The sequence below is a fragment of the Cherax quadricarinatus genome, chromosome 85, assembly GCF_038502225.1.
Source record: "Cherax quadricarinatus isolate ZL_2023a chromosome 85, ASM3850222v1, whole genome shotgun sequence".
NCBI classification, from domain to species: domain Eukaryota; kingdom Metazoa; phylum Arthropoda; class Malacostraca; order Decapoda; family Parastacidae; genus Cherax; species Cherax quadricarinatus.
In genome coordinates, this window is record NC_091376.1 from 9,724,297 (window position 1) to 9,752,232 (window position 27,936).

Genomic DNA, 27,936 nt, shown 5'->3' on the forward strand with positions numbered 1-27,936 from the left:
TCCATTCTGTAATACGGTGACCAAAACTGTGCAGCATAATCTAAATGAGGCCTAACCAAGGATGTATAGAGTTGAAGAACAACCTGAGGACTCCTATTATTTATGCTTCTTGATATGAAGCCAAGGATTCTATTAGCTTTATTGCGAACACTTATGCACTGTTGTCTTGGTTTCAGATTACTGCTAACCAGAACTCCTAAATCTTTTTCGCAATCCGTAATATTAAGATCTACATTATTTAGTTTATATGTGGCATGGTTATTGTCCTGTCCAACATTTAGAACTTTGCATTTGTCTATATTAAACTGCATCTGCCACTTCTCCGACCACTGCATCAGTCTATTCAAATCTTCCTGGAGTGCTCGAATGTCCTCGTCAGAATGAATTCGACGGCCTATTTTGGTGTCATCGGCAAACTTGCCGACGTCGCTCTTTATGCCCTCATCTATGTCGTTTATGTAGATTGTGAACAGCAGGGGGCCCAACACTGACCCCTGTGGAACACCGCTCGTGACACTTTCCCACTCTGATTTCTCCCCATTTATGCAAACTCTCTGCTGCCTATTTGTCAACCATGCCTCTATCCAGGAAAAAATTTCTCCTCCTATTCCATGTGCTTTAATTTTCCTCAACAGTCTCTGATGTGGGACCCTGTCAAAAGCCTTACTGAAGTCCATATACACAATATCATATTCATTACCATGATCTACCTCCTCAAATACCTTAGTGAAAAAAGTTAATAAATTCGTAAGGCAGGAACGCCCCTTTGTAAAACCATGCTGAGATTCGTTGATTAATTTATGCTTTTCAAGGTGGCTACGAACTGCCTCGGCAATTATTGATTCCATAAATTTTCCCACTATGGAGGTCAGGCTTATTGGTCTATAGTTCGAAGCTAAGGACCTGTCACCTGTTTTGAAAATAGGTATCACATTTGCCATTTTCCACTTATCTGGCACCATGCCAGTTTGTAGTGATATGTTGAAAAGATTAGCCAAAGGTGTGCTAAGCTCCTCTTTACATTCCTTTAGAACCCTTGCATACAGTTCATCAGGGCCTGGGGATTTGTTAGGTTTTAATTTATCTATTTGCCTAAGGACCATGTCACTTGTGACCCTAATAGTGCACAGTTTATTATCGTCCTGTTCTACATAATTTATCATTACTGGAATATCGCTGGTATCCTCCTGTGTAAAAACTGAGAGGAAGTATGTGTTAAAAATTCTACACATTTCCTTATCACTGTCAGTGAGCTGGCCCGAGGAACTTTTGAGTGGGCCTATCTTGTCCCTGATCTTACTTCTGTATACCTGAAAGAATCCTTTTGGGTTAGTCTTCGATTCTCTTGCAACTTTAACCTCATAATCTCTTTTTGCTTTTCTAATTCCCTTTTTTATTTCTCTCTTTAACTGAATATATCGATTTCTCAATTGCCCCTCTCCTCTTTTGATTTGCCTATATATGCCTCTCTTTTGACCAATCAGATATTTTAATCTATTGTTCATCCATTTAGGATCATTTTTGTTTGATCTGATTTCCCTATTTGGAACATAATTTGACTGAGCAGCTAGAACTATGCCCTGGAAAGCATCATATCGGCAACCATCACCACCTACCTGACCCTTAGTCAGGTCATTCCAGTTCAGCCCACCTAAGTAATTTTTCAGTCCTATGAAATCAGCCAAGCGAAAGTCAGGGACGGAGACTTGATTGCCATTATTAGGGGAATTCCATGATATATTAAAACTGAGTGATTTGTGATCACTTTCCCCAAGCTCATCATTAACCTCAAGATTATTAATTAGTGTTTCCCTACTGGCAAGAACCAAGTCAAGGAGGTTATTTCCCCTAGTTGGCTCTGTCACAAACTGTTTTAAAAAACAATCCTGGATCGTATCAAGAAAGTCACCTGACTCTAAATTTCCTGTCAAATTGCTCCAGTCAATCTGTCTATAGTTGAGATCTCCCATTAGCACAACATTTTCGTATGTAGATGCCTTACGAATTTCGTCCCATAGAAGTTTACTGCACTCCCTATCAAGATTTGGGGCCCTGTAAATCACACCCAAAATTAGTTTTTCTCGGCCCTCGAGAAGCTGTAACCAAACAGATTCAGTGGCTGACGCTTCTAATTTAATATCTTGTCTAACACAACAATTTAAATTGTCTCTGACATACATCGCTACTCCACCACCTTTCCTGTTGACCCTGTCAGTGTGGAATAATTTATAGCCTTGTATGTGACATTCAGAGGGCATCTCTCTATCTTTCAGATTGAGCCAGGTCTCTGTTATAGCAATAATATCTATGTTTCCTGCACTTGCAATTAATCTTAGCTCATCTATCTTATTTCTTACACTCCTGCTATTAGTATAGTAAACCTTAAGGGAGCTAGTCCCTTGCTGCCCTCTGCTGTCCCCCTTTGTTTGCTGACCTGATCTATTGTCTTTATTTATAACTTCATGCTGAATGCCTTTTATACATTTACTGTTTCCAACCCAAGTGTTGCAACCTGCTTGTTTCCCACACACACCCATACCTCTATCTTCCATCAGTTTAAAATCATAGGCATTTCACCAATGGCCTTCTCAATCGAGTCTGCAAGTGCTACCACCCCAGCCCCAGAGAGATGTACCCCATCCCTTGCATACATATCATGTTTGCCATAAAAGTTGTTCCAGTTGTCAATGAATGGGATTGCAAGTTCCTTGCAGTATCTGTCTAGCCAGCAATTTACACCAATTGCCCTAGACAACCATTCATTTCCTACTCCCCTTCTAGGCAAGATGCTACATATGATTGGGATCCCTCCCTTAGACTTAATGAAATCTATAGCTGACCTGTACTTATCTAGCAGCTCTTCTCTCCTACCCTTCCCAATATCATTTCCACCAGCACTGAGACAGATAATGGGCTTGTTCCCATTACCTGACATGATATTATCCAGCCTGTTGACAATGTCCCCAACACCAGCTCCAGGGAAGCACACTCTATCTCTCATCTTCTTATTCCTATTACAAAAAGCACGGTCAATATATCTTACCTGAGAGTCACCAACCACAAGAATGCGCTTACCTCCATTAGCAGGGGCAGTAGTACCCTTACCTTCACTGGCCACTGAAGTACATTCATCCTGAAGAACAGAGAAGCGATTTCCTACCTTCAGATCTTCACTCTTAACTTTCCTTACTCTGATGCGCCTTCCATTACTGTGAACCACTCGCCACTTGTAGCAGGTGCTGGACTGCACCTCACTGCTGGTAGCCGTTGCTACCTCCCCAACTACAGCCTCCTCACAGCGAGAGACAGACTGCACCTCACTTGAAGCCTCATTCCCCACAACTCCAGCCACCTCACACTCTCTCCCCAGACCCATTGAAGTGGTCCTTCAGCCTCCTAATCTCCTCCTGGAGAAGCAAGACCTCCTCCTTCAACTCTCCAACCTCAATTTTTAAAACACTGCAGAAGCAAGCCATGCTTTGTAACCATTATAATTTAAGTACAATTTATATTCTGTGTACCCATAATTTACCAATAATGGTATTAGTGTTTAATATTGTAATTATAAATGTAATATTAGGTCTAGCTTTTTGCGAGTGATGAAGTGGGCATCGAGGGAGTTTCAGTCCTACAACCTACTGTGACTAAGTCCCACTTATCTCACCCAAAAAAATGTAATAAATCAGGTAATACTGTATAAACCTCATGCAGATAATTTTCTCAAATAATTATTCACATAACCTGGCCAGACCTGGAATGATCACTCCATTTTCATTTTTTCGCCTATGTGAATAAAAACCTGGCTCTATATCACTCACTTATTTACCCTTATCTCACCTATGGAATTTGTGCATGGGGCTCAACAACAATAAACCATCTCAGACCATTAATTACCCAACAAAAGGCTGCAGTAAGAACGATAACAAATTCCTACTACAGGCAGCACACTCCACCAATATTCAAAACTCTAAACCTACTCACCATACAAAACATCCATACTTATTACTACACCTACTACATTCATAGAACACTTAACTCTGATATTAACCCTCCCCTCAAACGTCTCCTTACCAACCTCAACAGAACACATGACCATAACACAAGGCACAGATCACTCTTTGATGTTCCTCGTGTCCATCTGGTAAATAGGCTACACAATTGTGACTGGACAGAGATAACAAGTTGCACGGACGTAAACGATGCCTGGGAAAAATTCAAAACAACGTTCACTACCATCCTTGATAATATTGCACCAGTTAAAGAGGTTAGGATTAAACAAAGAACTGAACCCTGGATGAATACTGAGATATTAAATAATATGAAATTCAGAGACCAGCTGCTAAAAAGATTTAAAGCAAACAGACAGGATATTGCAGCACTAAATGAATTCCAAAGGGTGAGGAACAGAGTACAGAGACTTATAAAAAGAGCAAAGGCAAAGCACTACTGCTCAAAAATTGAAGAGTATAAGCATAACCCCAGAAAGCTCTGGCAACAACTAAAACAGTTGGGGTATAGCCATAAGCCAGTAGATAGGTCTAACATAGTACTCACTATCGATAATGAGGTATGCCACGAAACATCTAAGGTGGCAAATTGCTTTAATTCATACTACACATCTGTTGCATCAACACTAGTAAGTAAACTACCAGCTGCATCAAATACCTTTAACACAGACTTTGATAAGTTTCAAACATACTATACCAATAAAGGGGTAACCCCAAACAGTTGTCAACTAGTAAGTTATCTCATGACTTTATTCAAAAAGAACTAAGCAGGTTAAACCCAACTAAGAGCACAGGCCCTGATAACATCCCGACTAAGTTCCTAAAAGATGGTGCTTCTGAACTGTCAATCCCTATTGCTCACATAATAAATCTATTAATCACCACTAATACCGTACCGGAGGGGTTCAAGGAGGCCAGAGTTACTCCTATCTTCAAGAAAAATAGTAGGTCTGATGTAAGCAACTATAGGCCTGTTAGTATACTCAGTATAATATCTAAAATTCTAGAGAGGGCGGTGTATTCTCAAGTAGTTAAGTACCTTAATGACAACAAAATTCTCCATAGCTATCAATCGGGCTTTAGAAGATCCTACTCAACCGACACCTCCCTTATTAATCTGATGGATTACCTGAGAACTGAAATGTCAAAGGGGAACCTCATAGGTATGGTAACCTTAGACCTGCAAAAGGCCTTCGATACTGTCAACCACAATATATTATGTAATAAACTTCAAGCTATCAGTATAGGTTCTGTAGACTGGTTTAAGTCCTACCTTAGCAACAGGAGACAAATAGTCAAAATCAACAAAACAGAATCAGAACCCCTGCCGATAACATGTGGAGTTCCCCAAGGTAGTATTCTGGGTCCCTTATTATTCTTATGTTATGTCAATGATATGCCTATCAGTGTCAAGTGCAAACTCCTATTGTATGCAGATGACAGTGCTCTGTTAGTGTCAGGTAAAGACCCACAAGATATTGCTAATGTTTTAACGCTGGAACTGGAGTCCTGCAGCAAATGGTTAGTAGACAACAAACTATCATTACACCTAGGAAAAACTGAAGCCATTCTCTTTGGCATGAAACATAAACTGAGAAGGGTAAATAATTTTAATGTTCAATGTAATGGGGAGCCCATCACTTTGGTTTCATCAGTAAAATATTTGGGAATCCCCTTTGACCCATGCATGTCAGGAGAATTGATAGGGAACAGTGTAGTAAAGAAAGCGAATGCCAGACTGAAGTTCCTGTACAGACAAGCACAGTGTCTACCTACTGAGGCTCACAGGACCCTATGTCTAGCCCTTATACAATGCCATATGGATTACGCTTGCTCTTCTTGGTACTCTGCCTTGACAAAAAAACTGAAAGAAAGACTGCAAATCACCCAGAACAAAATCGTAAGATTCATCCTGGGGCTGGGACCAAGAGAACATGTAGGCCAGGATGAATTACAGCAGTTGAATATGCTGAATGTTGAAGACAGAGTAAAACAACTGAAGCTAAATCATGTTCATAAAATTAATCACAAACAATGTCCAGAATATCTTGCTGTCAATTTTGTCAAGGTTGGGAACCAAAGCAATCATAGTACTAGGGGGAGAGAGCACAACTTTGTAGTACCCACAGTCAGTGGCCAGGCTTCGAACACCTTTTATTGTACAGCAATAAAGGAATGGAACACACTGCCCGCACATGTCAAAGCCAGTCATAGCATGAACCAGTTCAAGAAGAGTGCCAAAAGTGTCTGATGAATGTAGCTACAGAAAGGGAGGGGAATGATTTTCTATTTTTTAGCTAACATACGTGTAAATTTTACCTTATTCCTAGTAATGACCCTCGTATTGTAGATAGTCTTAATGACCTTGGTGTAGTAGATAGTCTTTTTAGTATGATAATAAGATGTTATCTTCATTGTAGAATAATAAGAAAATATTACAACCTTTATATTATAATAATAAGGTAAAAGGACCCCAATGGAAATAAGTCACTCTGTCTGACTTTTTTGGGTTATCCTAGGTTCTCTACACATATGCTGCTATGTATGATAATTCTATGTAACTGTATTTGTGTATACCTGAATAAACTTACTTACTTATGCAAAAACTCAATGCACATAAAAGGCCCTAAAATCTGGAATTCATTACCTGTGAATATAAAAGAAACACTGTCTGTTTATAAATTCAAGTCTCTTCTCAAAAATCACTTACTCATCCACAACTAAATAAATACTGAATAATTGTATCTCATAAATCGTATCTCGTAAATGTTTCTCATTACTGTATCTCATAAATGTCTAACCTGTGACCCAATCAAACTTTATTTTTTAATTACATTACCTAACAGAATACAGTGGACCCCCGCATAACGATCACCTCCGAATGCGACCAATTATGTAAGTGTATTTATGTAAGTGCGTTTGTACGTGTATGTTTGGGGGTCTGAAATGGACTAATCTACTTCACAATATTCCTTATGGGAACAAATTCGGTCAGTACTGGCACCTGAACATACTTCTGGAGTGAAAAAATATCGTTAACTGGGGGTCCACTGTATTCCATTCTAGTGAATGCTCAGCAACACAGTAAATGACCATATGACCTGTCTTTGTAATACTCATTTGTGCTAAATTGTTACTGAAAGCAGTGAAGAGTTTTTACGAGGATAGTGAGGCTCAAGTTAGAGTATGTAGGAAAGAGGGAAATTTTTTCCCAGTAAAAGTAGGCCTTAGACAAGGATGTGTGATGTCACCGTGGTTGTTTAATATATTTATAGATGGGGTTGTAAGAGAAGTAAATGCGAGGGTCTTGGCAAGAGGCGTGGAGTTAAAAGATAAAGAATCACACACAAAGTGGGAGTTGTCACAGCTGCTCTTTGCTGATGACACTGTGCTCTTGGGAGATTCTGAAGAGAAGTTGCAGAGATTGGTGGATGAATTTGGTAGGGTGTGCAAAAGAAGAAAATTAAAGGTGAATACAGGAAAGAGTAAGGTTATGAGGATAACAAAAAGATTAGGTGATGAAAGATTGAATATCAGATTGGAGGGAGAGAGTATGGAGGAGGTGAACGTATTCAGATATTTGGGAGTGGACGTGTCAGCAGATGGGTCTATGAAAGATGAGGTGAATCATAGAATTGATGAGGGAAAAAGAGTGAGTGGTGCACTTAGGAGTCTGTGGAGACAAAGAACTTTGTCCTTGGAGGCAAAGAGGGGAATGTATGAGAGTATAGTTTTACCAACGCTCTTATATGGGTGTGAAGCGTGGGTGATGAATGTTGCAGCGAGGAGAAGGCTGGAGGCAGTGGAGATGTCATGTCTGAGGGCAATGTGTGGTGTGAATATAATGCAGAGAATTCGTAGTTTGGAAGTTAGGAGGAGGTGCGGGATTACCAAAACTGTTGTCCAGAGGGCTGAGGAAGGGTTGTTGAGGTGGTTCGGACATGTAGAGAGAATGGAGCGAAACAGAATGACTTCAAGAGTGTATCAGTCTGTAGTGGAAGGAAGGCGGGGTAGGGGTCGGCCTAGGAAGGGTTGGAGGGAGGGGGTAAAGGAGGTTTTGTGTGCGAGGGGCTTGGACTTCCAGCAGGCATGCGTGAGCGTGTTTGATAGGAGTGAATGGAGACAAATGGTTTTTAATACTTGACGTGCTGTTGGAGTGTGAGCAAAGTAACATTTATGAAGGGATTCAGGGAAACCGGCAGGCCGGACTTGAGTCCTGGAGATGGGAAGTACAGTGCCTGCACTCTGAAGGAGGGGTGTTAATGTTGCAGTTTAAAAACTGTAGTGTAAAGCACCCTTCTGGCAAGACAGTGATGGAGTGAATGATGGTGAAAGTTTTTCTTTTTCGGGCCACCCTGCCTTGGTGGGAATCGGCCGGTGTGATAATAAAATAAAATAAATAATGTTTTTACCACTGAATATATCATTGCTTAGTTAATCTTAAGTTAATTTTAAGCCTGCCCATAATGCTCTGCAAACAAGGGGCTTTGGCATGTTGCACTGTGATAACTGTATTCCTTTGTACTTCACTGTATCATGTTCAAATAAATAAATAAATAATTTTACATGCCATTACATTTCCTATTGTATTTTTCCCTCATTATATTTGGTACTTTTTTATTATTATTATTATTATTATTACCTTAGACTGTACTCATTCTAATGCAGTTACCCCATAATTTAATATAATTTCCTATACTAATTTAAAAAAAAAAAAAGTGTAGTGCTGGGGTAACATTTTTAAATGGTTGCTTCGGAAGGGTTCCCTGATTCCTCCTCTTTTTTTTTTTTTTTGTCCCATCTCTGCCCTCATTTCATATATATAATGGCTCCCTTACCTTCGTGCGTTAGTGATTGGTTAATGGTCCAACTAGGACCAAAACGCTGTTGTAAGTTTCTCGTGTCTGCAGGTTATTTGTGTATTGTTCCAGTCAAGGTATTGTGACTTTATTGTTCGTTTTAGTAAAAGGTTCTTGATATCAGAAATTGAAGCTAGTTTCTTCCTTGGATCAAACCCGTTTATCTTCCATTCTCCAGGTGTTGCATGAGCTTAATGGGTTTAGTACTTCCCTATGAACATAATAATTAATCTGATCACCTCCTGTTTCTCTGGTGGTTTATGACTCTTAAAGCTTTAGCAATTTCCTGTGATTTACCTGTGACCTGTTTCGAGAGTTTTCCTACTCTGCTGCCTGGCTAAGGGCCAGGTCTCCTTCTTGATTACCTGGTCAACCAGGCTGTCACTGTTGGTGGACCAGTGACCTACATATCCATCACAGCCTGGTTCATATGGCACACCATGAAGGTAGTGATCCACTGTTGTCTTGAGGACCTCTGCCCTGATTCTTGCAATATTTCTATTTGCTGCTGAAAAGTTCATTCTCATGGATGTTGATACAGTGTTCTCTTACTGAGCCCAAGGTTGTCCTATTTTTTTTCGCTCCTATTTTACACTTCCTCTCATATGTCTCACTCCTGTATGTTATGATAGTGTATAGATTTGGGACTAGCCAGAAAATAATAAGGCACAATATTATGATTAGATAATGGTCCAAGCCAGACCAAAATGTTGTCATAAGTTTAATTCTCCTATGTGAGGGTTATTTACGTACTGGGACCAGCCCTTCATTGAATATACAAATAATACTAATCAATATATGGCAAATATCAATATAAACTTACTCTAGCCATTCACCCCAGTCACCATGCACTTTCTGCATGGCCATCTTATCCTTGGGAACACACTTTCCCCTCAGACACCAGCTACCTGTGCTACACGTAGTGCCGTCTGCCCAGGGCATGTGTTGTGTCCGGCAGCCTTCCTTCTCATCTAGGGAGGTAGTACACCACAACCGCTTACAAGTTGGCTGAAACACAACAAAAAAATATAATATTTTATACTTCCCATTAACCCTTAAACTGTCCAAACAGATCTATGTTCACATGTGTAGTGCTCCAAAAGTAAATCTACATTTTTTACATATTTTCAAATATAACAAAAAAAAAAAACGTAGATCAAAGTTTTTTACACGTTTTCAAATGTAAAAAAAACAAAAAGAAGAACTATTTTTTTTTAAATACTTTCAAACGTTGAAAAAACGCAGATCTACGTTTGGACAGTTTAAGGGTGTTAATATAATAATAAATATTTTGAAAACAGGAAGGATACCAAGAAGTGGTTTAAAAAAAAGCTAGTTGCAGTGATGTTGTTAGTGCAAAGTTTTCCCCCAATGGTGGATTTTATAAGTGATGTACAGTACTTTAAAAATCCCACTCGTGGATGGCATTTTCCAAGTGACATATGTACTTGAAAAAAAAAGTCACCCATGGGTGACATTTTTCCAAGTACATTACTAGTATAGTGTGTAATATCACCCATGGGTGACATTACACACTATAATTGCAAAGGCCACTCCAATTAGTGTTACTGTACTTAAAATCACAATAAACAAGAGAATGACACTAACCATATAGGGACAGATGCGAGAGGTCATGCCAAAGACATACTGACATTGCTTGCTAGCATTGAAGAGTTCCCCAGCTAGTGTGAATTCAGTGGTCCCTTCGATTAACTTGTTAGTCCAAGGCTCGTCCTCAAGACACCTGCCATGACCACCCCTGTTGGAGAGGCAGCGAGGGAGCTACTGGGATGGAAATAAACATCCTGGGTACAAAGCAGTTTAGTGAAGTCAAAACTAGAGTAATGTTTCATATGCGATGGACAATATATTTAAATCTCACGATGGGGTATAGACGAATCTGAAAATCCTCCTCTTCCTGTCTTGAATCATAATTTTAGAATCCATATTTGTAAATAGTGATGGAATAGAATTAGTATGGTGCTACTACAACTACTGCTACCATCACTACCACTTTAGGTGCTGTATAGCCATACATGTTCAGAAATTCACCCTTGAATACAGTACTATTACTACTATTAATGCTACCACTACTGCTACTGCTACTTCTTCAGTGCTTTAGAGTAAAATAACATGAAAAATATAAGAATAACCCTTAGCTTAAACAGAAGCGTCGACCTAAGGTAAGTGTGATCCTTATATATTTTTTCCTATTATTTCTCACGGCACTGATGAAGAATTCTTAGTGATTTTGCAAGGTTTCTGTCAAACATTTTCTAGGTTTTGGACATTAGCAAGTTCTGATCAAGTTTGTTTTAAAGGCATATTAATTCATGCACTTATACATTTCAATAATAATTAAAAATACAGTGGTACCTGGAGTTTCGAACTGCTCCCAACTCGAACAATTATGTAAGTGTATTTTTGTAAGTGCTTATTTAAGTGTATTTTTGGGGGTCTGAAACGGACTAATGTAATTTACATTACTCCTCATGGGAACAAATTCGTTAGGTATCGGCACTCGAACAGCCTTCTGGAACGAATTAAGTTCGTAACTCAAGGTACCACTGTACATTCTTTTAATTTATCCTACGTAATGTTGTTATATGAATGGAAGTATTTTTTTTTAACACATCGGCCGTTTCCCTCAGAGGTAGGCAGACCCGAAAAAGAGGAAACACTTTCATCATCACTCATTCCATCACTGTCTTGCCAGATGCATGCCTACACTACAGTACAAAAACTGTAACACATCTTCGCCCCTCCTTCAGAATGCAGGCACTGTACTTCCACTGGCTTACCCCTCCACCGCTGCAAAAATTTTGGTTATGATTATAACCATAAGCATACATCAGAGGGGCAGAACTGGAAGATGAGAGTTAAACCATGCAGCTACAACTAAGTACATACTAGAACCAACATAAAGGTAATCTTAGCTTACGTAAGATTTGTCAGGAAACAGGACAAGTGCTTCCTGACGAGGGTCTTGGTCATACAAGTAACCAGAGGCTCCCTGCACCCGGTATGATCCTCAGAACACCCTCCAGGTAAGGCAGACATACTCACTGCAGAAACTCTGTAAGGAAGTGTCTGGAGCAGTTGGACCACTCCCAGGGCAGTGTGTTGTGGTCTAGCATACGACTCATTACATTCATGCCCTGGTTACCATCCTCACTGCTGTCTAGCAGGCTGCACTTGTCGTCGTTGTCGTGGGGCATGTTCAACCTGAACAATGATATAATAATAATAATAATCATAATCTTTACTTCTACAAGTAAATGATACAACTTATACAGACCCTAGCTGACATCAATGACATACTATACACTATAATAATAATAAGAAGAATCATCTTCTACAATTAAATGATACAACTTAAACAGACCATAGCTGACATCAGTGACATACCATATAGAAAGCCCCTGGTTATGCAGAGCATTTCCTGCAACTCACGTTAATTTTGTCCCCAGGATGCGACCCACACCAGTTGACTAACACCCAGGTACCTGTTTACTGCTAGGTGAACAGGGACAGCAGGTGTCTGAAGGAAACACATCCTAATGTTTCCACCCATACCAGGGACTGAACCATGGACCTCAGTGTGAGAGGTGAGTGCGCTACCAACCCAGCTACGAGACAACATTACGGCGATACCGACAAGATCTGGAAGAAGACACTTGTGTACAGTTCATGTCCTGAACTGTATGAGTGTTTTTCCCACATGTTTAACCTGAACGGTGTCCCGTGGCCCGGTTAACATCGCTCTCGCCTCGCATACTGAGTGTCCGTGGTTCGATCCCGTCAAGGATGGAAACATTGGGCATGTTTCCTAACATCTGCTGTCCCTGTTCACCTAGCAATAAGTAGGTACCTGGGTATTAGTGGAAAGTTGTGGGTAGCATCCTGGGGGACAAGATATGAATATAAGACAAACAGTCCTCAATGACACACTGATTTCCTCAGGTTATCCTAGGTGGCTAACCCTCCCTTCCCTGGGTTACCCTGGGTGGATAATTATCAGTCTGCTTATGGGGAGACACAAACCCTATTCTTACAGCCAGACTTTTCCTGTAGAAAAGAGGGTGCGTTTCTGAAGAAATTAATAACCTATAGGTGAACAGTGACAGTCCATGAGTCTGAGACTAGATCCTCATGTATTAATTGTATCCAAGTTATTTTAAGGTTAAATAAAAATGTGCTTAATAAAGTGTACGAACAAATGAAACACGCCGAGACTTGGGCAAATAGCAGGGCAAAGTTACTTCAGACAAAAAAAAAAAATACAAAAATATTTATTGTATAGAAAGATTTTGTTTAAAAGTTTCCTTTGCTAGAAGAGTTGACAACTTGACGACTTTTTTGGGTTATCCCAGGTTATCTACACATATGCTGCTATGTATGACAATAATATAATCTATGTAACTGTATTTGTGTACACCTGAATAAACTTACATACTAAACATGTACAACACCTGGGTATCTTTGTTGACTGTTGAGAAACCTTTTGCCTTCACAGCAGGCTTTAACAATCTAACATATACATATGAGGATGGAGACGTTTATACTGGAGTCAGCGAAAATGGTGAGATGCAGCAGTTGTAGATGTGGTCATTTGTAGGCGGGGTAATTATTGGTAATTACTATTACCCTCCCCGGGTTATCCTAAATAAATAAAAATAAAATATTTCTTTCTTTGCTAGGGTTACAATGTGTGTTTACATATAATATGATTAGAGCAAAGAAAGCCACTATCATGTTGGGGTATTTCGGGCAGGTGGCCAACCTTCCCCCAGGGTATCCTGGGTGGCTAACCCTCCCCCAGGGTATCCTGGGTGGCTAACCCTACCCCAGGGTATCCAGGGTGGCTAAGCCTCCCCCAGGTTATCCTGGGTGGCTAACCCTCCGGGGTTAAAAATCCCAACAAATGTTATTTAACAAGATAGGCTTTACTAGGAGGGTGTGACCCTTTCAATAGAGTTTGTCCTAATGTGTGAATCAAACCTGAATGTATAATCCTTATGGGCTTAGCGCTCCCCCTGAATGAAATAATAAGGCACAACGTTTCACCCATCATAAATACGCCACTAATGGGCGAAACATTGCATAGAGACCTACAATCAACAGGTTGTCGCTGACTCAAGAAACTGGCGCTACCATCCCCTTTCCTCGGATCAGACCTCATTATCTCCCACTCCCAAGCTACCGAATAGCCCCTAAGGCTTTAGTGCTTCCCCGTGAATAAAAAATATTAAAAAAGTGTAACCTGGTATATACATATATATATATATATATATATATATATATATATATATATATATATATATATATATCTATATATATATATATATATATATATATATATATATATATATATATATATATATATATATATATATATATATATAATATATATATATATATATATATATATATATATATATATATATATATATATATATATATATATATATATATATATATATATATATATATACATAAGCATATTTGAAAATATACGAGGTATATCCAGCACATAGAATTGATTTCTTTACCTTAACAATTAATTCGACAATAAAAATAGGGACTGTTTCGTGGACAAGGTTCCTAACATGTACCTTTTCACCTAGCAGGAAACAGGTACTGTACCTAGGTGTAGCAGGAAATAGGTACTGTACCTAGGTGTAGCAGGAAATAGATACTGTACCTAGGTGTAACAGGAAATAGGTACTGTACCTAGGTGACCTTGGTGTAGCAGGAAATAGGTACTGTACCTAGGTGTAGCAGGAAATAGGTACTGTACCTAGGTGTAACAGGAAATAGGTACTGTACCTAGGTGACCTTGGTGTAGCAGGAAATAGGTACTGTACCTATGTGTAGCAGGAAATAGGTACTGTACCTCGGTGACCTTGGTGTAGCAGGAAATAGGTACTGTACCTAGGTGACCTTGGTGTAAGTTTATTCAGGTATACACAAATACAGTTACATAAATTATCATACATAGCAGTATATGTGTAGAGAACCTGGGATAACCCAAAAAAGTCAAAGTGACTTATTTCCATTGAGGTCCTTTTAATACCTTATTATTATACTATAAAGAAGATAATATCTTATTATTATACTATGAAGGAAATTTACTAGGAATAAGGTAAAATGAGTTATTTATATTTACATTTGTGTTAGCTAAAAAAATAAAAATAATTCCCCTCCCTTTCTGTAGCTACATTCATCAGACACTTTTGGCACTCTTCTTGAACTGGTTCATGCTATGACTGGCTTTGACATGTACGGGCAGTCTGTTCCATTCCTTTATTGCTGTACAATAAAAGGTGTTTGAAGCCTGGCCACTGACTGTGGGTACTACAAAGTTGTGCTCTCTCCCCCTAGTACTATGATTGCTTTGGTTCCCAACCTTGACAAAATTGACAGCAAGATATTCTGGACACTGTTTGTGAGCAATTTTATAAACATGATTTAACTTCAGTTGTTTTACTCTGTCTTCAACATTCAGCATATCCAACTGCTGTAATTCATCCTGGCCTACATGCTCTCTTGGTCCCAGGTCCAGGATGAAATAGGTACTGTACCTAGGTGTAGCAGGAAATAGGTACTGTATCTAGGTGACCTAAGTGTAGCGGGAAATAGGTACTGTACTTAGGTGTAGTGCGAAATGAGTAGTGTACTTAGGTGCACTGGGAACTACTGCACCTAGATGCAGTGGAAAATAAGTGCTGTACCTGGGTGTAGTGAAAAATGGGTAATGCTGATAGGTGTAGCAGGAAGACACGCAGGTGCAGTAGAAAGTTATGTAGGTGAAGTACACACACCTAGGTGTTGTATGAGATACTTTATAGTACAAAAGGCACCTAGGTGTTGTATAAGATACCTAGGTGAAGTGTAAGACACCTAGGGGTAGAGACACCTAGATTAATTAGGAATACACCTAGACGAAGCAGAAAGACGCCTAGGTGTAGAAAGTACCTATATGAAGTGGAAAGACACCTAGGTTTATTAGAAAACACCTAGGTGTGCTAGAAAGACACATCGGTGTAGGAAGGACAGGCGAAGAGTGCTGACAGGTGTTGGTGTTAAGGACTGTCTCGAGTTAGGAAGTTTTAGATGGTAACTACTAACAGATGGCCTAGTTCATGGGCGATAGTGAAGGCCGCTGAGAGACCGTTGTCCTGCACGATGGCGCAGGACGAGTGGCGGGAACACATGGTACCCAGCTCTGCCAGACCCAGCGTGTCGCAGCTCTTCGTCCTGGGGTTACGACAGATATTCTCCCTGCAGAAGATCAACATTTCAGACTGTTATGCACACAACCTGCCTCTCATTTCTCAATTATTAAATCTGGTTTCTTCTATGAAGCTGTAAATGGGTGTTTCAGGGGGGTCAGTGCCCCCGGGCCCAGTCGGTCACTCGATTCTGTAGCTTCTGTACATTCAGTCAGTAGAATGTACGTGTTTTATATTATATGGAGATGCATGTCTGCTTTATAAAAGCACTGTTTATTGCCTAGGCTTTTATTAATTAGTTCACAACCAATAAACCCAACCGTGTAAGGCTTAGGTACTTAACCTCAATAAGTACCCAGCGCGACCTCTACATGTCAACAATGTCTACAGAATGAAATTAGGCACTTACTGCTAGTAACACAAATATGCTAATATAAATAATAGTAATAACAGACGAGTCAAACACCAAACAAGCCTGACCCTGTGTCAGGCTGCAGCAAGACTAGAGAGATAGTGAATATTATGTTAACTTGAGTTTTTTATTACATATACCACAAGACCTGGCCATAGACCGGGCCACGGGGGCGATGACCTCCGAAACACTCTCCAGGTATACCCCAGGCAAGTTGAGAATAAATGGTTTACAAAACCGACATACCTGGAGGTTATTCCGGGGATCAACGCCCCCGCGGCCCGGTCCATGACCAGGCCTCCCGATGGATAAATGAGACACTTTTGCAACATTTGGGTATCTTTATTCTGGAAACGTTTCGCCTACACAGTAGGCTTCAGTCTAAGACAGAGGCAGTAGAAGCAGTGGAGATGTAAAGATGTTCCCGGCTATGGAGTAGAACTCTTTTCCAGACTGAGGGACGAACCACCTCAGAACAACGTCTTCAAGGGTGACGAACTGATTACATCGTCTTTACATCCCTACTGCTTCTGCTAGCACCTCTGCATTCGACTGAAGAAGCCAATTGTGTAGGCGAAATGTATCATAATAAAGATACCTAACTGTTGCACATGTGTTTTATTTATTTATTTAGAGAGAGAGAGAGAGAGATGTTCTCACCTGGTAAGGAGAAGAGCCGTGTCGTAGCGTCTACTTTGTTGTGAGGAGTTGCGCTTCAGACCCTTATGTTGCCACTTACAGAACATTTTCAACATCTCTTCGGCAGACTTTCCCGGCACCTCAGCACTGTTCTCTTGTTCTCTCCGGGTGAAGAACTGCTGTCGGTCCTGACGTACCACCTCAACCACCGAAATGTCGATGCGGTTCCCGATGCTCGCGTCACGGAATATCAACGCCACCTTGGAGGATAAAAAAAATCCCAATGCCCTGGCTGGAACAATTCACCATAAACCCAATGGACCAAATGTACTCCTGTAAACCCTTGCTTTAGTGATGAATATGGGGAATACATTTTTGCTAATTTTACTGTAAAAACCTATAACAATCGGTGACATTTACCTGATACCCCACACAAACATCCCAAATTTCAGTGAGAAATTAAAGGCACTAATAACTAACAGACAAATGAACAAGCACCACCTTCTCTTAGCTGGAGACTTCAATATCAACCTTGGCCTACTAGATGATCAGCCTGTAACTGATTTCATCAACAATATGAACAACACACTTCTCATACCAACAATAACTAAACCAACCAGGCTGACTGAGACAAGTGCAACCATAATAGACCACATATGGACAAATATACTAGCCCCCCTTAAATCAGGGATAATCACAGACAGCACTACAGACCACTACCCTACCTTCCTCTTAACATTAGTAAACCACCACTGGAATACAACAAAGTTTCATTTAGACTCCATGACGAGGCCTCAATAAGGAAGTGCATAGCAGACCTAGAGACTGCTGACTTGCCTACAGAATTATCCAAGGCCAATGGTATTGACGATTGGACAGACATTTTTCTTAACAAATTACTTAGACTATACAACAAACATTGTCCTATAAAAACGAAACAGATCACAAATAAACGGCTCGGTTGCCCATGGCTAACCAGCAGCATTCTGAAATCCATTGATAAGAAACACCAATATGAAAAGCAATATAGACAGGGCTTAATACATAAAGATATTCTTAAACACTATTCATCAGTTCTCGCCAAAGTAATAAAGAAAGCCAAACAACTGTACTACTCCAGCAGATTCACTGACACAAGAGGAGATATAAAAAGACCTGGAAAACACTCTCTCAGATTCTGGGCACCCACAAACTGAAAAAAAACAAGAATATTGTCCTAACTAAACCTAATGAAACACCACTGCATCCCACTGAAACAGCTAACAAGATAAACGACTTCTTCTCAACCATAGGATCTAATCTTGCCAGTAAAATCCCACGTACCAACGCCCATGCCGGGGACTTTCTAGATGGGAATTTCCCAAATTCCTTCTATCTTGTTCCAACTGAGCCCACCAAAGTCACCGAGATTATAAAGTCACTTAAAAATAACTCAGGGAACCTGTCTCATGTCCCACCATTATTGTACAAGCGAGTGGCCCATGTCTTTTCGCATGCTATTTCAATACTTTTTAACAAGTCACTAGAAACTAGCACCTTCCCGACACTACTCAAGACAGCAAGGGTTACACCAATACATAAAGATGGTGACCCTACAGATGTAAACAACTATAGGCCAATATCAAACTTACCATTGCTATCCAAAATCTTCGAAACTCGTGCACAGGAGACTGTATTCATTTATAATGGCACAAAACATACTCAACCCCTGCCAATTTGGAGTCAGGAAAAATAAAAGCACTAATGATGCAATTGTAAAAATGCTAGATCTGCTTTACACAGAATTGGAAAATAAGGAATATCCACTAGGAATTTTTATTGACCTAAGAAAAGCTTTTGACACAGTAGACCACGGCATCCTACTCCACAAACTTGACCATTATGGTATAAGAGGCCATGCGCTTGCATATTTCGAATCCTACCTTACTAATAGGTATCAGTATGTCACCATTAAAGACACAGCATCATCAACACGGCCACTTGATACTGGAGTTCCGCAGGGAAGTGTCCTTGGACCCCTGCTCTTCCTCATTTACATCAATGATCTTCCAAACGTATCCCAACACCTGAAACCCATTCTCTCTGCTGACGACACGACTTATGTCATCTCTCACCCTAATCTTGCCACCCTCAACACCATTGTTAATGAGGAGCTGCTCAAAATATCAACTTGGATGACAGCCAATAAACTTAAACTTAATACTGACAAAACCTACTATATTATGTTTGGTAACAGAGCAGGTGCTGCGCAACTTAACATTAAGATCGACAACACTCTATTTGCCAGACATAATGAGGGCAAATTCCTAGGCCTATACCTCGACAACAACCTGAATTTCAGCACCCATTTCCAACACACATCAAAAAAAGTATCCAAAACAGTTGGGATCCTCTCCAAGATACGACACTATGTGCCGCAAAATGCCCTTCTCACACTATACCATTCACTCATTTATCCATACCTCACCAATGCTATTTGTGCTTGGAGATCAACTGCAGCAATACACCTAAAGCCAGTAATAACTCAACAAAAAGCTGCAATAAGAATAATCACTAATTCCCATCCCTGGCAACACCCCCCCCCCACTCTTCATAGATCTAAGCTTACTCCCTGTTCAGAACATCCACACTTACTACTGTGCAATCTATATATATACAGGACCTTAAATTCCAATATTAACCTTGACCTAAAATGCTTTCTTGATAGTTGTGACAGGACCCACAGGCATAACACCAGACACAAACGACATTCCCCGTGTCCAACTAAACCTTTACAAAAACTCAATGTGTGTCAAAGGCCCTAAAATCTGGAACACTCTACCTGAAAACTCTAGAACAGCAGACACATTCATCACCTTCAAAACTACTGTTAGAAAACATCTTATCTCCCTGATACACCCCATTAACTAACTACATAAAAACCACCTGGTGGTCCACACTTACTCACTCACTCACTCACCCATCTGACTATAAGCACAGAAATACGTATCCTAATCTTAAAATAATGATTCCTAACTAGTCATAAGTTTGCCTGTGATACTCCAATATAGAAACTATGTATTGTGCCAAAACAAAAGCATTCACATTGCTAAACTCACAAACTAGTATTTGTCACTTAGTATTTAGTCAACTTACTCCACAATTTGTTATAATTTAGGGTTAAGAATTAATCTAAGTTTGTCCGAAATGCCTAGCCATGCTAGGTGTTCTAGTGGCTCCCTCTGTAATTAATATTTTACTACATGTAAACCATACAATAACCAAAATCTGTAAACCCTGCATTGTAATCCTTATAGAGAATAAACTTTGATTTGATTTGATTTGATTTTGGGACCTATTTCATAGGCCTTTTGTGTATCCATATGTTCTTGCGCTACTTTCCACACGATGGATATGGTGCACACAGTAAACTAGCCACTATCCACAGGATGGATATAAGGTACACAATAAACTAGCCACTACCATCCACAGGATGGATATGAGGTACACAATAAACTAGCCACTACCATCCACATGATGGATAAAAGGTACACAATAAACTAGCCACTATCATCCACAGGATGGATATGAGGTACACAAACTATCCACTACCATCCACAGGATGGATACGAGGTACACAAACTAGCCACTACCATCCACAGGATGGATATGAGATACACAATAAACTAGCCACTACCATCCACAGGATGGATATGAGGTACACAATAAACTAGCCACTACCATCCACATGATGGATAAGAGGTACACAATAAACTAGCCACTACCATCCACAGGATGGATATGAGGTACACAAACTATCCACTACCATCCACAGGATGGATACGAGGTACACAAACTAGCCACTACCATCCACAGGATGGATATGAGGTACACAATAAACTAGCCACTACCATCCACAGGATGTATATGAGGTACACAATAAACTAGCCACTACCATCCACAGGATGGATACGAGGTACACAATAAACTAGCCACTACCATCCACAGGATGGATACGAGGTACACAATAAACTAGCCACTACCATCCACAGAATAGACATGAGGTACACAATAAACTAGCCACTACCATCCACAGGATGGATATGAGGTGCACAATAAACTAGCCACTACCATCCACAGGATGGATGAGGTGCACAATAAACTAGCCACTACCATCCACAGGATGGATATGAGGTGCACAATAAACTAGCCACTACCATCCACAGGATGGATATGAGGTACACAAACTATCTACTACCATCCACAGGATGGATACGAGGTACACAAACTAGCCACTACCATCCACAGGATGGATATGAGGTACACAATAAACTAGCCACTACCATCCACAGGATGTATATGAGGTACACAATAAACTAGCCACTACCATCCACAGGATGGATACGAGGTACACAATAAACTAGCCACTACCATCCACAGGATGGATATTAGGTACACAATAAACTAGCCACTACCATCCACAGGATGGACATGAAGTACACAATAAACTAGCCACTACCATCCACAGGATGGATATGAGGTACACAATAAACTAGCCACTACCATCCACAAGATAGATATTAGGTACACAATAAACTAGCCACTACCATCCACAGGATATGAGGTATAAACTAGCCACTACCATCCACAAGATAGATATAAACTAGCCACTACCATCCACAAGATAGATATTAGGTACACAATAAACTAGCCACTACCATCCACAAGATAGATATTAGGTACACAATAAACTAGCCACTACCATCCACAAGATAGATATTAGGTACACAATAAACTAGCCACTACCATCCACAAGATAGATATTAGGTACACAATAATATTAGGTACACAATACCACTACCATCCACAAGATAGATATTAGGTACACAATAAACTAGCCACTACCATCCACAAGATAGATATTAGGTACACAATAAACTAGCCACTACCATCCACAAGATAGATATTAGGTACACAATAAACTAGCGACCTGTGTAACAAAATCTCTAAATCTCTTCAAAGAATACTGAGTACTATTGCTAGTTCTACATTGCAATCCTCTGTAAGCAGCTCCAGGAATATTACCGAGGTGCCCGCATGAATGCCATTCTCTATTTTTTTCCCTCGAATTTTAAAAGATTTGTCCTTTTGCAAGATTTGCAGGAGGGCAGAAGTAATGAATGTACATTGTCGCGGTTCGATTCCCAGTCAGGGAGAGTGAAAACGTACTTAGCGATGCCGGCCCTGTTCACCTAGTAGTGAATTGTTTGTTGTTGCTTGTATTGTGGGGAATAATGGTAAAAATGCGAAATAATGGAAGTGTGAGGCTAGGAACATAACTCTGCTACTGACAATAAAAACAGGTTCTGGAAATTTATTAGCACCAAAACATTTCACTGCCTGGTTCGTATGTATATATTTAAGGGTCATGGTCACGGTAATGGTGAGTGCTGTATCGTGTTCTAATAGACCACTAACAAATACTTCTATGTAAGAATACAGAGAGGAATCGTAATATGAACATACTAATTGAGAAATTTAGGCCTTAAGAATGATTTAGGTAGGCTTGAATTATTACATAATATAAGAATTAATAATGTAGGCTTAGATATTAGTATTTCGTTATAGTAAGTAATGAGATCAGATATACTGTGAAAGACAGAGACCTCCCCGACGGACCGCCGATAGTCTCTGTGCCAGACCCATTTGTGAGACTCATTCCTGATGTTTCTCTATGTAGGTGACCACCAAATTACTGGGGAAATGAAGAAATAGTTCGGCTTGTGGTAAGCAGCGAGCCAAAGCCCAAAGCAAGGTAATTAACCAGGATTGCTGGTTAACTATTCCTTCAATATTACGCCAGAAGTTAGTAATCTTACCGTGTACATAAACATTTTTTTTTTTTTTTTATATTTTATTTTAAACATGACATTACAAAATATAATATGTAAAACTCATTTAAGTCTATAAATTAACACAAACCTCCCTACAGCTAATTTTAAAAACCACACTTACAACTCCGTGTGGGTAAACCCCCCCCCCCCCCTCCCTGCTCCCTCATCCTATCACTTAACCCAAACCTGTTGGAGCTACTCAACAGAATTACATGATATGAAGAACACTTTTATATACACATCCCTCGAAATGGTACTTAATGATCGACTACAGACCATGCAATGCATTGCACTGAACATATTATAGACATATTACCCCCCCCCCCTAGTGGTTATCCAACCACCCCACTATTTACAACCTAACATACTATAAACAATGAATGTTGCCTAATCTAAAGTCACACAGCAATGACCCAAACATTAATTTATGTAATTGTCCTAATGGTTCAGTTACATAACAATATGTATTACACAACAATGGTGATATAGAAAAGTCACAAGGACATACAAAATTACTACAAAACCATAAGAATAAACTTAGTCTCAAAATCCAACACATGTAAGCCTTTACACATTTAAACATGCAATTCAAGTGTTAAAACAATCACACAGCTTCAACTATGACATTCAAGCTCTATACAGCTTATATGGACATTACATAGTGCTATTGACAACAGTACAATACAACATAAAATATAACCATGACACAAGGAACACATAAAGACTGTGCCTAGCACGCACCTAACCACAAAAACCTATAACACCACTGTTGCCCAACTTTATTTACACTATCTGACGTGCATTAACCTCTTTACTCTCAAAACAAAACTGAAAATTGCAGAACACCAGTGACGAACAATAATGCACAGACATTAATACAAACATATCACATCATATCTCTGGACACCGTGCATGATCACAGCATCAACACTATGCAGTGCAAGGCACCTCGAAACAAGTTGGAGCAAACACATGCAATTATTATAGCAAATCTCCAAATTACAATGTCATTACCGTAAATCAATATTACCACACACAATATGTATAATAAGTATAAAGTCCTGTCACACAAAAACTGGCCAGCTCCACAGGTGCTAGCACCCGTGGTCCACATATTATTCACTCATGCATCACTCATCCAACACTCTCGCAAAACTTTTGTTATCCATTACCAGGGAGGCAACCCTGTTTTCACCCCTGACTTCCCTACCCCAGCAACACTTTCCAATCATACCCTCCCCTCCCTCGTATATTACAAGTCTAATAAAACCTGTAACGTAAGTTGCCTATATCCCTCTGAAAAATCCTTCACCCACCTCCTCCCATAAATTTCCTTATTTCTACATACCGTTTTATAGAACGTTAACGCTAACACCCTCCTCTTCACCTCAGTAACCTGTTTGCCCCGCAATCCCCACACTATATAGATATAATCTGCCATAATGTATCCCACAGCTCTGATTACACGTTCCTCCCAACCCCCCACGTCGAGACTTAATGCTCTCAATACAGAAATTCCTTTACCTCCTATCCTATTTATCACCCTATTTAACCACCCCTTGACACTCCTCAGTCCATCACAAAAATATACTACATGAAAAGCCGACTCCTCCCCACCACATATCCCACACTCCCCCCCGTCAACGACTCGTCTATCCCGTAGAACCACACCCGACGGTAAAATGCCGTGCAGAAAACGATACATTACATCCCGGACACGAGGTTGCAACCTCATCCTACTCAACCTATTCCATATACTTCCCCATGCATACATGGGGAAAATTCCCTCTACAGGCGCTACAACCCTCCCGGCTAACAATCTACACAACCTACCTATTTTAACCTTTGCTGGCTCTCGATCCCACGCCAGAGCCCTCAACACAGTTTCACACTCATGCAACTCAACTCCTGTATACATCCGTTGCAATCTGTTATGGATCCTGGCCAAACCCCCCCCACCCACACTTTCCCTCATCACCTCCCTTTTAATGAAGACACATTTGACCCTCCGCTTTAAGTCCAGCAATCCCAGCCCCCCCTTACTTACAGGTAACATTACCACATCTCTCTTAATCCAATCACAGCTCGAACCCCACAAGAATTTAAAAACCTTCCTAAGTATGTTCGTTATTGCTGGCCCAGTTAATGGGAACACGGCTGCCACGTGCCATACTTTGCTATACAGTAAGATATTAACAACAATGGCACGCTGCACAAGGGTCAAATGATAAGGTCGCAATGCACCCAAGCGTCCCTGAATCCTTTCTACCATCCTAAGCGAGTTTTCCATGCGTGCCACAGGTAGATCGTCTGCATAAATAAGACCACAGATTTTTAACGAATTCACCTGCTTCCTCACAACTGCACTACCCCAATCAACCCTACCCGCCCAAGCTCCTAACCCCATGACCATGGATTTATCTGAATTTACCCTCATACCAGTTGCCCCTGCGAACATTTGTACTACCCCGTCTAATGTGTCCATTGACATCCCCTCCCTGATCAGAACAGTTGTATCATCCACATACCCAATTAAAACTGGCCAAACCCTCGCAACCTCACACCCTGGTCCCTCTACGTGACACATACGCTGCTCCATCAATCTATAAAAGGGGTCCTGTACGCATGCAAACAATAATTGTGACATAGGACACCCCTGCCTAAGTCCCCTACCCATTACAATCTTCCCACCCAATCGACCATTAATCTGTACCCTCGCCATTGCACCTCCATACAACGCCTCAACCCAGCCCACTATTTCTTCCCCAAACCCCTGACCCCTGAGGATGGCTTTCAATGCTTTCCGATCCACTCTATCGTATGCCCCTTGCCAATCGAGCGCCACCAAACCTCCCTCCCTCCCCCCCCCTTTTGCCTCCACGAAATCCCTAAGTAACCCATGCCCCTCCACCATAGACCTCCCTGGCAAACCAAACTGAGTTTTTGATACTACCCGCCCTACCACACACTTGACCCGATTTCCCAAAATCTTCGCAAACAATTTATAATCTGCGCATAACAACGAGATCGCCCGGTAATCCCGAAGCGTATGCTGCCCCTTACCCTTCGGTACCAATACAACGACAGCCGTTGCCTGCTTCTCACCCAGCTCACCTCTCTCCTTCATGCAATTTAATAACCTAACCAGAAAATGCCTCAATAGTTCCCAATGCTGCTGATAAAACTCTACCGGGAGTCCATCAATTCCCGGTGCTTTGCCCTTTCGCATTCCACTTAAAGCCCTCCATATTTCCCCCTCAGTTATTTCGCCACCCAGTGCTTCCCTATCACTGTTACGCAACTGACATACCACACTCCCACACACCTGTTCTAAAACCCCATCCTCTACCCCTTCTCGTTGCCAGTACTTCTCATACCACTTGTCAGCAAACGCCCCCATTCCTTCCGTAGCTTGTATGACCTGCCCCTCCCTGTACCCTCCTATCGATTCATGAACCTCCAACCATGGAATAGTCATTGCCTGCTGTCTTTGTTTCTGCCTACGCAATACGCACGATGAAGGTCTATCGCCCCATAACACCTCTTCCACCCCCGCCTGTACCCGCACCGCTTGGAACCTCTCATCCTGTACCTCACGCAGCCTCCCTTTAATTGCCATAATTTCATCCATTGGATAAGTGCCCGCCACCGCCCCCCTCGCATAACAACCCCGTAATCTATCCTCCAAATAGTTAGCAAGCCCATATTTTAAAGAATTGATACGTTTCCCTTCCTTTACGTAATATTGCTTAATCCGTTCTTTAGCCACACCATCCCACCACATCACCACATCCTCTACCCCTTTTATCTCTGCACGTAACCCCTCCCACAGCGTTGCAAATCCCTCTATCCCCTCCTCATCACCTAACACACTTGTATTTAATTTCCAATATCCCCTAGATATACCTGCTAGTGACTCCCACGCCACCTCTGCTACTACCGCCCGATGATCCGAATAAGCTACTTCTATTGTACGGAAAAATGTCAACCCAACCCCTTGAGATATATACAGCCTATCCAACCTAGCAGCGTAACCCCGTCTTACAAAAGTGTGCTCTACCTCCCACGCCCCTCCTCCAACCGCATCCCGCAACTGAATATCCCTCAAAAGATCTCGCAAGGCCGCCGACACGTGCCCCGCCCCTTTTGGTTCCACGTCAGCCCTCCTAATAACGCAGTTCCAGTCGCCACCAACGATGGCCACTGCAGGTAAACCACGTAAAAAGAAAACTAGTTCTTCACATACAAAATCCCTTTTTACCCTCACATCATTTTCCGCTGGTGCATACACACATACAAAAGATACCCGCTGTCCCATCCACCACCCATCCACGCGCAATACTCTTCCCCCTCCTCCCCCCTCACTTCTTAGCAACACAAACGGGCTTGCCTCCCTGATCAATATACCCACACCACCTTTCAGACGTGCAGATGGCAGAGTCATGACCTGAAACCCCTCCACCTCGAGCACTCTTCCCTCCTTGAAATTGTGTTCTTGCAGGAACACTACATCCACCCTATATTTATACAGAAACATTCGAAACCATTCCTTCTTCACACTATTACACAGTCCATTTACGTTCACAGTCATACACCTAAGGCCTCTTTATAGTTTCCAACCCTTCCTCCTCTCTTCATTCATCCCAGGGCCTCCTGCCCCAGAGCCAGCACAAGGCTTCACACCATCAACCCCTCCCCCTTTTTTGCGATGCCTCTTATCGTGACTGCTTCGACATTGCTCTTCCTTCCTCCCAGACCTCTGCGCCGGCGTCAGGACGTCATCTGAGTCTGACGCCGCCGCTCTCTTCCTCGTGATGCCCTCTACATCCATGTTATCTTCTGAGGTTCCCTCACGATGAACCTCAACCTCCACCACGCCCCGTTCCACAGCACACGGCGACAACTCTCTCT

General features: G+C 41.1%; 1 protein-coding gene across 3 annotated transcripts in view; it reads right to left on the minus strand.

The window, feature by feature from the left end:
• The window catches only part of LOC128703154 (A disintegrin and metalloproteinase with thrombospondin motifs 9), a 1,205,378-nt gene that overhangs the window by 170,975 nt on the left and 1,006,467 nt on the right, over nt 1–27,936 (minus strand). For all 3 annotated transcript variants that reach the window (XM_070103358.1, XM_070103357.1, XM_070103356.1), the window contains exons 6-10: nt 17,174–17,412; nt 15,998–16,150; nt 11,933–12,091; nt 10,475–10,625; nt 9,690–9,874 (exon numbers count right to left, since the gene is read on the minus strand). In XM_070103358.1, coding sequence (XP_069959459.1) covers nt 9,690–9,874; nt 10,475–10,625; nt 11,933–12,091; nt 15,998–16,150; nt 17,174–17,412 — 887 coding nt within the window. The remainder of the gene's footprint in view (nt 1–9,689; nt 9,875–10,474; nt 10,626–11,932; nt 12,092–15,997; nt 16,151–17,173; nt 17,413–27,936) is intronic.